Source organism: Herpailurus yagouaroundi, unplaced genomic scaffold (genome assembly GCF_014898765.1).
Source record: "Herpailurus yagouaroundi ecotype Mexico unplaced genomic scaffold, PumYag 250, whole genome shotgun sequence".
NCBI lineage: Eukaryota > Metazoa > Chordata > Mammalia > Carnivora > Felidae > Herpailurus > Herpailurus yagouaroundi.
In genome coordinates this window covers 12,652,291-12,666,014 of record NW_024412467.1, presented here as the reverse complement: position 1 = coordinate 12,666,014, position 13,724 = coordinate 12,652,291, and the positions used below count along the sequence as shown (strand labels likewise).

Sequence of the window (13,724 nt, the reverse complement as noted above, 5' to 3'; positions counted from 1 at the left end):
GCTAAGAGATAATTCAATAAATACACAATAAAAATTCTAAGTGACAAGAAAGCATCGTGTCGTTGTTAGGTTTTTTCCCTTACTGTAGTGTTATATATACATGATGCACATGACAATGGACAGCCTCTGACTCGACAATGTATCTATCTAGAATCACACCAGTTCTCACATCTCTAATGAGGGGAGTCACCATCATCTCCTGCCTCAATTTCTCAATGGCCTCCTCACAGGTCTGCTTGCTTTTACCCTTCCTCCCTGTCCCTGTCTAGGTCTCAACCAGCAGTCAGTGACCCTTTAAAACTTAAGTTATACCTCAAACCCTGCAGGGTCTCTGCCTTTCACTCATAGTAAACGCCAAGTCCCTACAATGGCCCTCAAGGCCTCTGTGATCTAGCTCGTCCTCTCCCACCATGACCTCTGACTCACCTAGCACTCTCTGTGCTCCTGCCTCAGTACGGCTCCCCTGACTGTGCCCTCTGCCTGTGCCCTTCTCTACATACCCATTCAGTTGACTCCCTCACTTCGCCACAAGTCTCTGCTCGAGACTTACCCTGAGCAAAGGTGAGCAAACCGTACAGCTCCTCTTCTGTCTTTGCTACGCCCACGTTTTCTTTCTTTAAAAAGTACTTAAAATAGGTTATAATTTACTTGTTTTTAATGAATTGTTTATTCTCTATTCCCCAGCGTGAATGCTTCAAGACAGAGACCTCCACCTGTTTTGATGAATGACGTATCCCAAGCACAGAACCTGTCACCAGCAGGCACTCAATATACAACTGCATTAATAAATGACCAGAACTGTGGCACAGCCACCTGCTGAAAAGTTCAGGGATACCAAGTGAATGCAGTGACATTACAAGGTGTAGTCTAAGAATCAATCCTGATTTATTTTTTTTTTTTAGCTTCAACAAAGTTCCCTTGTGCCGTGGCACCCAGAGCAACTTGGGAGTTTAATTTCTAAAGTGCACAACAGCGGTGGCTACAGAAAAGATCTCTATTCTACGCATGATATTCTAAAATTAATAATTATCAGTAAGACTGAATTCCACACATGCTTAATACTAGTTTAAATTCTTTTAATTAAAAATGCAAGACTGCTTGTAAAAGAAATTATGTCTTACCGGTAGGTCGGTGAAAGCAATACCTAAAAAACAAACAAACAAAAACCAAAAAAAGTGGCATTAGAAATGGTTTTTCAAAGGCAGACAACAGTGACAAAGCTGAACTGAATTTATAACTGAAAACAAGGGAAGGAATGGCAGAGGAAGGAAAGGAAAAATTTAAAGGCTAAATATAAAATAATGAGACCAACGTTTTTCTCAATAACACCAACAGAGGTTGGAGTGAATGCTATCTCCTCTCAAAGTCCACATCCTTCTTAGTCACACACCAAGTTTGTTTACGGGGTACCATTTTGAAAAATGGTTTTAGATATATCTCCTAGGCTATGTGAGGACCTTGCAAGAATACTGGTTGCATGACAGTGACATCTGATTTTTGACCAACACCCAAGCTGCTCTATGCAGTCTCATCACTTAATCTTCCTCACCTGAGTTTCGTTTTTCAGTAATTCGAGGGGGGAGGGGAGGGGCGTGGAGATTTCTTTTGTTCCCAAGAAAAAGAAAAGTGAACAATGCAAAATACAGTATTTGTGTTTCCTTAAAAAAAAAAAAGTTTCCCATGAAAGTACATTCTTAAATAACTTGACTATTCTGTGACAAAAGTCAATTCTCCATTCAAAGAATCAAGATTTACACGGTTGAGAACTTCTCATGAATGTCCTGGCAGTAATTTGAACATAGTCATGTTCCAAATATACTTGAATAACGTGATGTCACTGGAGTAAGTCTACTGGCATCCCGAGGTGATGACTTAATAATCTCTCTTCAGGTATTTAAATACGTTACTTGGCGGAAAATAAAATAATAAATAAACCAAACATTTCTGTAGGGTCTCACTGATAGGTTTAAAAAAATGAGCTCTAGAAAAAGAGGAGGAGATGTTGTTGGCTAGTCAGTTAATCCCAGTTCTTCCAGTCTAAATACACATTAAAACAAAGCAAAAAAAACCCAAACCAAACCAAACCAAACCAAAACAAAACCCACACCAACACCATGACCTCTCTGGGACTGATCATCATCTAAAAATTGAGGGCGTTTCTGTTAAATTATCTTTATGGTCTCTCCCCACGTGAGATTTTATGGCTCTGTAATTGTGCTATACCATCAGAAAACACAATTATCTGATACTAAAGTAATAAAACGGAAAGACTATATACATCTCTACTCGATGGTTTTTAGTAAATGTGTAGAAATAGTGTTTTGTAGTCAAAGTCTTATTTTTATGACTTTTAAAAACTAGTAAATTCATGTTGGCTTGTCAAAAGGCAAACAAAGCTGGAGGTTCCCCCAAGTCCCCTGTAAAACATCCTGATCATTTTTGGCTTCATTAATAAATGGAAAGCAAAGGGACTACAGGCCAAATATGAAAATTTATTCTGAAATTTTCAGAAAACTAAACAGGATACGGAAAACATCAGAGAATATTTTAGTTGCCATTCATATCTTTACCATTTGCCATAAATTAGCAGCCTGATAAATTATTTTCCTCAAAGATGTCTATTATAGCAAAGACTGTCTACTTTTATAGTTTCAGCAAAAGTTCCTTTTTGTTATTACCGAAATCTTCAGTCTTTACCAAAAACTCTAATGGAAAAACCCAATTCCACACATGAACATTTTGAACGTGGCCAAACCCAGCTACCACAACCTGTACACATCCAGACCACAGGAAGATGCCACTGTCACTAGTATAATTATTGAAATTTCACAAAGAAGACACTTTTTTAATATTTCTCATTTTGTGACTTGGCAAGAGGTTTTCCAAAAAGTGATCTTCAGTTGATAATATTCAATAAAACAAGTAAAAAACTTTCCCAATTAAGTTAACCTGCATACCGAACTGTTTCTCCTTTACCTATTTCCTCAAATAAAAACTTCTCCACTTCTATTTCTATGATCAGTAAATATCCAGTTTTGAAAACCTTCACGAAACAGAAACTAAAGACGTATCAGCTTTTGGGTAGTAATTATCCACTCCAGGAAGTACACAACGACACTGTGGAAATAACATTTTATTTTCTAGATGCCAGTATTCGGATCAAAGTTACGTAAGCACACTTCTGTAAGACAGTACGTATGTTCTGCTCTCCAGGCCGTATGGCCTCTGTCACAACTGCTCAATTCTGCCACCGAAACAGGGAAAGCAACCATACACATTACACAAATGAATGGGTGTGGCTATGTTCCAATGAAACTTTACTTAAAAAAAAAAAAAAAAAAAAAAAGGACAGGAGACCAATCTGGACCATGAGCCATGGTCTGCTGACCTCTGTCCTAGAGGAGTCATTTTTTACCACTGGACTTCCAGCATCTAGCCCAGACCCTGGCAAACAATGATAATAAACAACATTTAGTGCATCCTCACTATGTGCCAGGCAATCACCTCAGAACTTCGCATGCGTCATTTCAGTCGAATTGAACAGCCAAAAAAAGGTGGGTATTACAGTAATCCTGTTTTACAAATTGAGGCACACAAATACTAACCTGCTAAGGTCACAAGGCCTAAGCCAGGAGACAAACGCAGGCAACGAAAGAACCCATTTCAATCGCTCTTATACTGCCTCTCTGTGGGCCTAATAACCATTACTTTTAGAAACGAATCATGACAAATGTCTCAAATTTACTTAAAATTAGAATGTGATCCCATCACTGAAGTACCCTTTTCCTAAAAAGCATCTCACATTTTAAAAACGGTTTCTTATTCAAGAGAAAACCTCAACATAAATGTTTGTGAAACTCGAACAGGAAACTGGCACATCACCTATGATCTTTCCACTGCCCAAAATAGAATTTTTTTCTCTGGAATAAAGTTTTAAAAACATGTCTTCCTTTGCATCTTTGAATCGAAAGTCATACCTCAAAGCAGATTTCTCCTAACTTAAGACCAAATATCTGACGCGAGCAAGGCCACTGAGACCATCCCAGTTAAGTGCTTTGGTAAGTCAGAGCCAAAGCAGTTATTAACAAAGAAGCTGAAGAGGCTGCATCCTTCTGGAAACTGGCTGGCCACAGCAACCCAACCTTAAACACGCACATTTTGCCTGGCGTCCTGAATCAACGTTCCTGTACCAAGGACCATATAAGGGTCTAGTATGGACTTGGAATGACCTTTTAGTCAGGTAACACAGGGCTTCAGGATCAATATTAAAAATTGGAAGGAAAAGATTGAAGCCATATATAAATGTGAAGACATTAACTGCATACCACGAAGATGCTGAGACACTAGAAAGAAATAGCTATTACCAACGTAGCAAAACACTTAGAATTTCCCACGATGAAACGAAAGACACAACACCTTTTGTGTTCTATCAAAGAACATCTCTTATTTGCCTAAGGACACTATTTGCAGTCTAATTTTTCAATACTGTTTATGAGCCAACTGAAATTTCTGCCTTCTGAAGCTACTTATTACTTTTTGCTTCCTTACGCTTTACCTCATCAGAAATAATTTGCTTTGAGCCAAGGATTTTTCAAATAATGTGAAACCATTTTATTTGTAAAAGCATCAGTCTTACCATTCTTTCTTTATACTTTCTGTATAAAAACGAAAGCAAAAAGACTTTTAAGAAAAGCGAGTGTAACAACCGCATACGATTCGGAATTTGAAGTGCTGTGGGTGCATACGCAACTGAAAAAGCCTAATTTCCTACTCGTCTTACAATGGACAGGCTTCTTCATGTTTCCATTAACCTGTTTATTGTGTATTTGCCATCTGTCTTTTATCTGTAGAAGTCCTGCTGTTATTTTTTTCCTTTCAGTTCTGCTCCTTTCTGCAGAACTAACTTGCAGCCATCATTTGGCAGTCATCACACTGTTAGCAGGCTTGACCTTTCAGTAGGTCACGGCCTTTGGTTTGCTTGATAGTACCCATCTTTTCCTTCATTATTCCCCCATACTACACTACCAACTGACAGCCCTTCTCTTCCCCTTAGCACCTGTTACCTAGAGACTTCAGTCATGCTACGAAGTGTTTTACTCAAAGCAAAGCAGAGAACACTGAGCATTTACTTCTATTACTAGAATAAACACGTGAGCCCCGGGGATTATTTTCACAGTTATTCCCGTACATGTGATACAATGTGGCCTTCACAGAATACAAATTTTCAACGTTTCCTCAACCTCCACCTGTAAGGAACAAAGAAATAATGTCCACGGGCAACTATTTATAATAGAGAACTACATAATAAATGGGACTACAATGCTATAAGTACAATAATCACAATATTCAGTTATTTTACATGCAATACATTATCTTAGTACCTAAACTATGTCCATTCTTGGTGTAGAAGCAGGTATTGTTGATAAGGTTAACACAACAGCCAATGACATCACCAGTCGTAAAAGTTGGTCCATAAGGTTGTCCCGTTCCAGAAGAACAAAATGAATGTCCATCATCCCCATGATAACCATATGAATGTTTATCCCAGCCTAAAGAGAAAGTTCCAGTATATTTACAATGAAAAGTCAGGTTCCTCTGTACGAGAGCTATTCACTAAGATTACAACAAGCAAGAATGGTACAACAAACAAGAGCACAAAGATAAATTCCCAAATGTACATTTAAATTCCCAACAATTACACCACATGATTTCTACATTAAAATACTGCTCACAACACTAAGGAATATATGCCACACAGAAGACTAAAACATGCATTAAACACGATCCTACCATTAAAAAAAAAAAAGTCACATTTTCCGTGCATATTTCCTTTGCTAACAGACCAAAGGAATTTTGCTTTGATTTGGCTTAGACACACACACACACACACACACACAGCATTTAGTATAAAATATAAGATTTTTCTATTTTCAAAAAGTTTTCCCCCAAATTAATTTTTTAACATTGATAAGTGGATACCAGAAAATATAATCCAAGAATCACTTTCACACCTTCCTTAGTTTACTTTTCCTATTAGCCTACATTCCCAGAACATTAAACAAATGACAACAGGTTAAAAGCCAGGAATGTGCTGGGTAGCAAAGAGAACCAACCAATCACATGAAAATAGTTAAAGTAGTTGATATGACTATATACTGGAAGTTAAAATACCAAAACAAAACAAGCAAAAAAACCAAAAACCAAAAAACAAAAAACATGCATAGTACACGTAAGTTTTGCTAAATAACATAAAATTTGAATTTTTTAAAACCTCTCAGCTTCCACTTTGAACTCGTAATACACGTGATTAAAAACACAGAAAAATCAGTATTTAACGATTTCAAATTATTACTTCAAATTTAACCAGAAAGAAGTAGTTGTAAGACAGTACTATAATTCAATCACAAGTACCTGGTAGTCTATTCATGTTCACACCTTGAGCAGAAAGACCAATTCCCATGTAACTGTTAAAAAAGGGGGTAGGGGGGAGAAAAGCATGTTATTATAACCATATATGTAAAAAAATTACCCAACACCTTGAAACACCAGAACCCAGCCCAAGTTGAAACTCCTAGGACAGCTACAAAAGTTATTACAATTCATTAAATGGCAAAAAGGACAATATTAAGCACAATAAAACCCAGATTCACAGTAAATTCCTACAGTACTCATTCATAAAGACACCCCAACTATTAGAAATAATTATGCATCTGGGGCGCCTGGGTGGCGCAGTCGGTTAAGCGTCCGACTTCAGCCAGGTCACGATCTCGCGGTCCGTGAGTTTGAGCCCCGCGTCAGGCTCTGGGCTGATGGCTCGGAGCCTGGAGCCTGTTTCCGATTCTGTGTCTCCCTCTCTCTCTGCCCCTCCCCCGTTCATGCTCTGTCTCTCTCTGTCCCAAAAATAAATAAACGTTGAAAAAAAAATTTTTTTTAAATAAAAAAAAAAAAAAAAAAGAAATAATTATGCACTTTACTAACAACTAGAAAAACCTTTCAACTTATCCACACAAATATTTAGGATTAAGACTTCTAATAAAAAGTGTAGGGGGACTTGTGGAAAATAAGAAAACAATAATTAGGAAACAAACATATTTCTGAAAAGACACAGTAAAGATCTAGACCACAAAAAAAAAGGAACACAGATACAGATTTAGAAAAAAAAGGATGTCAAATTCATATAAAAACAACTGAAATATTTAATAAAAGTACACTTAAAAGTATTTTTAAAAGCTTATGAAATATTAATAAAACCTATAAAGACAGGAGAAAAGTGGAAAAGTATAAAGCAATACACCTGTAAATACGGACACAAAAAAACCCAACAACTAAATAAAACAGTAAACTGAATCCAGTTTGTTAAAAGGCTAATTGACTATGATTGCACCAGGATTTAAAATGGCATTTGACAGGATGCCTTGTGTGGCTCAGTCGGTTAAGCATCCGACTTCGGCTCAGATCATGATCTCACGGTTGGTAAGTTCAAGCCCTGCGTTGGGCTCTGTGCTGACAGCTCAGAGCCTGGAGCCTGCTTCAAAATCTGTATGTCCCACCCCTTCCCCCACCACTCCCTCATTCTCTGCACCTCACCGGCTCCTGCTCTCTCTCAAAAATAAACATTAAAATGTCAGTTGACCAATTTCAGCTACATTTCTAATAAAAACTCAAGCAAAATAAGAGTATAAGGAAACTAAAATATGACACACTCCCCCCCCCCACTCCACCCCCCCGCCCAACTCTAATACAGGAAGATATTCAACAGTAAACCCTGAAGCCATTTCCATTAAAATCAGGACATGGAGTTGTCTACAACTGTTAAACACTGTTTTGAAGTTTTCAGATAATTTAATAAAAACAATAAAAAAAACTAGTATAATATTAAAAGATATAATCTTTACCTGTAGTCGCTATGATTATATACGTAGAAAACCAAAGAGTCTACTAAAAGCTTTTAGAATTACAGTTGACCCTTGAACAATGCAGGGAGTTGCAATACTGACCCCCATGCAGTCAAATATCCAAGTATAACTTGATTCTCCCTAACTAATTGTCTGCTATGGACCAGAGAAGCCTTATCAATAACATGAACGGTCAGCTGACACATATTTTGTATGCTATGTGCATTATACACCGTACTCTTACAGTACAGTTGTAAGTGTCTAAAGAAAGAAAATGTCAAGGAAATCATAAGGAAGAAAAAATACATCTACCGTGCTGCATTTATTGAAAAATATCTGCATATAAGTGTACCCATGCAGTTTCAGACCCGTGTTGTTCAGAGGTCAACTATAATTATTTTGGCAAAGTGACTAGATATGAGACCAACATTTACATTTCTCTTTGAGTAGTAACCAGAGAAAAAAAAGTGGTGTGTGTAAATATACAGTCACAAGACTACAGAAATCATAAAACAGGAGTCCCACGGCATGAAAACAATATATTAAAATAAAAGCTATAAATACATGGATATACTATGTATTTGGATAGCCTGACAGTACAAAAAAAGACTATGTTTCTAAAATTAATATATACATGTAATAAGATTTAAGAAAGATTCCCAATGGATTTTCAAAACTAGAATGATTTTGAGAGTATTGCACGTATTTTACATGCAATGCAAGTACTGGGAGAAATAAAAGACTTAATAAAGTACAAGACTTAAGTGTTTGAGAAGAAGCATGAAGCTGCGAGCAGGGACACGACGGCAGACCTGCAAGGTTCTGGGTCTAGGAGCACCCATTAACGGCTACGAGTTTCCCCTTCTGGGAAAGCGACGACTAAAAATGCTCCCCAGGAGGCACATCAGCCGTGCTCACCGCTTAAGACCAAAGACTGGGACAGGCTTCCGCTCCTGAAAGGAAGAGAAGAAAATACTGATACCACTTGTTGCCCTGGCTTAAGCCTACTGGACACTGTGGCCTAGATGAGGCTAGCAGTAGCCTCCTGACTAAACCTGAACAAAGCTGTTGAATGATCAGGGACCGAATCTGCCAGGCTGCCAATCCCCCTGAAGAGAGACCTGGAAGACTCTTCTCCCTGCTTTTGTTTGGGGGCCCAGGGGTGAGAAAGTACAAACTGTCATAAGGAGAAAATCAGGATAGAAAAAGATGCACAAAATGAAGAGAAACTTTAAATTTTCTAATCAAAATGAGACTACAAAAGCAAAAGCCTATAGGATATACCAAACATAGGCCAAGGAAATAAATACAACTGCAACAAGAATTCATTCTAGATGACACAAATAAGTGGACAATTAAGACAGAGGGAACAATTTAAAAAGGACATTTAGGATACGTAAAAGGAAAAAGGAGCCATTAGCACGGAAAATTAAAGCAGAACATCAGTGTTTATTAAGATAGGTAGCTAATTTTCCACAACTGAAAACTATTATTGTTGAATTGAAAGCGCATATACACTGAAGAAGATAAAAATAAACCCGCATGCGGACACACTGCAGAATATCGGTAACAATCCTAAAAGCTTCCAAAGGGAAGATGCAGCTAATGTCCCTCCAAGAAAAGACCATTAGACTGACAGCAGATTTTGCCCCAGCGGCAGTTGATGGCAATAAACAATGGCACAAAGCACTAAGGGTAAAGAACAGTCTAGAACTTAAGGTAAAGAACCTAGAACTTAATGCCCAGATCAAGTTGCACTGAAAATGAGGGCAACATAAGGTATTTAGAGACACTAAAAAGCTAACAGTTTTACTATCCACAGACCCTCACAAAAGAACTACTTCAAGATCTGCTTTACCAGAAAGTGAAAAAGTAAAAACAAAACAAAACAAAACACAACAGAAGAAATGCAAGGGTCAAAGAAACAATAATCAGCACAAAAAATGATGACATATGTAACTAAAAATAATTCCTCAAAATACTATTATTTTAAAATTCTATAATCCATACCTAACACGCTAGAATACAATTAAAGGTACTTTACATATAAAGACACAGGAAAACATAACCCATATTCAAGAGAAAAGAAACAAAAAACCGAATGACCCTGAGATGATGGAGTGGTTGAAATTAAAATATAAAGAATTTACAACGTTTTTATTTTTATTTTTGGGACAGAGAGAGACAGAGCATGAATGGGGGAGGGGCAGAGAGAGAGGGAGACACAGAATCGGAAACAGGCTCCAGGCTCTGAGCTGTCAGCAGAGCCCGACGCGGGGCTCGAACTCACGGACCGCGAGATCGTGACCTGGCTGAAGTCGGACGCTCAACCGACTGCGCCACCCAGGCGCCCCAAAATATAAAGAATTTAAAGCAACTCTTGTTACAATGCTCAAGGACGTAAAGGGAAATATGCTTGTAATCATTTCAACAAAGAAGAAACAATAAAAAAAAAACCCAAAAATTCTAGAGCTGAAAAATACCTGAAATAAGCACTTACATACTTAACGGCACACTGGAAATGGCAAAATGAGTTAAGTAAACATGAAGACAAGAGCGATCTGAAGAACAGAGAGAAAAAATGGGGGGAAAAAAAGAGTTGCCTAAGGCAGTATCCAAAGGTCTAACATACATGTAACCCGATTCCCACAAGGAGAAAGAGAAAATGGGTTAAAAAATCTGAGAAAAATCTCCCAAATCTGGGAAAAGCATTTATAGATTCAATAACCAACAGGTTAAATACAGGTTAAACACAAAGAAAAGCACACCTATGCACAAGTCACAAGCCAAACTGCTGAAAACTAAGAACAAAGTGAAATAGTGAAAGCAGCCAGAAAAAAAAACAAAAAAACAAAAAACCTATTACTGTCACAGGAACACTGAGCTGCATGCTCGTGCATTTCTCACATGAAAATAAGAAAATTTTATTTCACAGTAAAATACCTATAAATGCAGAAACTGGGGAGGGGATCTCATTATATTATCACATTTAAGTTCCTTAAATTCACTGCACTATACAAAATCATGCAATAAAAACCACAGGGCTTATGGGAAAAAATGGGGTAAGAGCATGGCATTCCAAAACTCTAGCAGTAACACATTTAAAAAAGACAGTGAAGAACCCAATTAAAAATTTTTTTTCAAAAAAAAATTTTTACACAAGCTAAATTGATTAAAATACATAAACACAACAATAAATATAGCATCCTGCACTGAAAAAGACTTGAAGTTCACTTGGGGAAGTGGATGGCACAGGACTGTAGCTTGTGGTTTATTGTGAAGTGGTGGAAGGAAAGTTCTTTGACGGGCAAATCTGTAACAGCAGATGTGGATGGGTGTGGCTTGTAACAGGCAGTGAACCAACAGAGTTGGTAGATGTTTGAGGTGTGGCAGGACATATAAAAGCAAGTTCGAATTACATAGCAATGAGGGAGTGTCAAGATTTTTAAAGTACATGAACAAGAAATTTATTTTTTATTATTTTTTAATAATATTTATTTTTGAGAGAGACAGAACATGAGGGGGGAGGGGCAGAGAGAGAGAGAGAGAGGGAGACACAGAATCTGAAGCAGACTTCACGCTCTGAGCTGTCAGTCAGCACAGAGCCCCATGTGGGGCTCAAACTCACAAATTGTGAGATCATGACCTGAGCCAAAGTCAAATGTTTAATTGCCTGAGCCACCCAGGAGCTCCAATGAATAAGAAACTTAGTATTGTGATACTCTGTGTTTAGCAAAGGAAATGGCTATAAAAATTTTTCAGATCAATATATCAATTTCAAATTATAGTTATTAATATTTTAAAAATAATGGTTGCACCAAATATCAAATAACAGAGACTAAGAAGATTAGTTTATATTCCTACTATAGGTTTAAGGTTTAAGTCAATTAGCTTGTTAATTTCCCATCTGTTCTCTCCATTCATCCTTTTCTACGTTCTTTGTATTTTTCTATATTTACCCTTTGTTATTAGCTTTCTGCTGTATGTTTTGACAGTGTATCAATGAACACCATGTGTTAAGAAATGCATCTTTAACACACATATTCTTGACTGAATTAGTATATTTATTACATGATGACAATGTAACACAAAACTTTTAAAGCCCGTTTACCTCTTCCCACATTTTTGTCACTCACTCCACAAGAATGGCACCATTCTTGCTTTGTTTAGTTAATGCTACTTAACTCATTAGACACACAACAGACTTCTCATCAGAGACCATGGAAGCCAGAGGCAGTGGGATGACGTTTGGCAATGCTGAAAAAGCAAACTCTGTAAAGCAAGAATTCTATATAGAGCAAAACTATGTTTCAAAAACAGAGAAACTGAGATATTCCAAAATAAACAAAAACTGGAAGCTTGTCACTAACAAACCTGCATAAGAAATGATAAGGGATAAAAGAAAGGAAACTAGAGACTAACTCAAATCCATACAAAGCAAGGACATCAATACAGATAACTACATAGGTAAATACAAAAGAAGGTATGAATGGTTGTTTCTAACTCTCTTCTCCTACATAAAAAACATAAAAGCAATAACTATAACTCTTTAGGTTTAAATTGCATACAGATAAAATTTTAAGACAATAACAGTGAAAAGAAGGAAGAAATTAGATATATTAGGAAGCAAAATTTAACATACTATGGGAATTAAGTTGGTATTAATCCAAATTATATTTTTATGTTAAGGTATTATCTGAGTAATCCTCCAGAGCAACCACTAAGAAAATAACTCAGAAACTACAGAAAAGAAACCACAATGAAATTGAGAGGTATACTAGAAAACATCTAATTCACACAAAAGCAATAATGGAAGAGCACAGAAACAAAAAGATACAACACATGTAATAAATATCAAAATGGCAGACTTAAGTCCGACGTTATCAGCAATGACAAGAAACACAAATGGATAAAGTCATCCAATTCAGAGGTAGAGACTCATAGAACAGTGTTTTTCATTAAAAAAACAAACAAACAATGACATATTGTCTATGGGGAACACTTTAGATTTGAACACACAAGATGAAAATAAAAGGAAGGAAAAAAGACATACTAAATAGTAATCAAACAAGAAATTAAGTAATCTATTACTAATACCAGACAAAATAGACCTTAAGACAAAAGCTGCTACTAGGAACAAAAGGATACATTTTATCATGATAAAAGGGTCAATACATCAAGAAAACATAACAATTATACACAAATAACAAGCCTACCAAGAGAGCCCTATTTAAAATGAAGACTCCAAGAATTAAAAGAAATACACAAGTCACAATAATGGCTGAAAATTTCAATAACTCACTTTGAATGATGGATGGAACAATCAGAGGATCAGAGGATCAACAACAATCAGAGGATCAACAAGGAAATGCAAACTTGAACACAACTGTAAACCAACCAGAACCAACAGACATCTATAGAACTCTCCACCAACCATGGTGAGACATGCTTCTCAAGAGCACACAGAAGAATCTCCAGGCCCTAAAACAAGCCCCTGTAAATTTAAAATAATTGAAATCATACACAGCATATTCTCCAACCACAAAGAAATTAAATTAGAAATCACAAACATGGGGTACTAGGTAGCTCAGTTGGTTAAGTGTCTGACTCTTGATTTCGGCTCAGGTTACGATCTCACCTTTCATGAGATCGAGCCCCGCGTCGGCTCTGCACCGACAGCACCGAGGCTGCTTGGGATTCTCTCTCCCTCTGCTCCTCCCCTGTGCACACACGTGCGCACGCTCTCTCTCTCTCTCTCTCTCTCTCTCTCTCAATAAATAAATGAACACTAAAAAAATTTAAAGTACTCATAAATACAATAAAAATTGG

At 37.0% G+C, this 13,724-nt stretch overlaps 1 protein-coding gene across 1 annotated transcript in view; it reads right to left on the bottom strand.

Moving 5' to 3' along the window:
• The window catches only part of RANBP9 (RAN binding protein 9), a 91,185-nt gene that overhangs the window by 31,489 nt on the left and 45,972 nt on the right, over positions 1-13,724 (bottom strand). Inside the window, exons 3-5 of the mRNA XM_040460458.1 lie at positions 6,412-6,464; positions 5,382-5,549; positions 1,122-1,144 (exon numbers count right to left, since the gene is read on the bottom strand). Coding sequence (XP_040316392.1) covers positions 1,122-1,144; positions 5,382-5,549; positions 6,412-6,460 — 240 coding nt within the window. The 5' untranslated portion in view covers positions 6,461-6,464. The remainder of the gene's footprint in view (positions 1-1,121; positions 1,145-5,381; positions 5,550-6,411; positions 6,465-13,724) is intronic.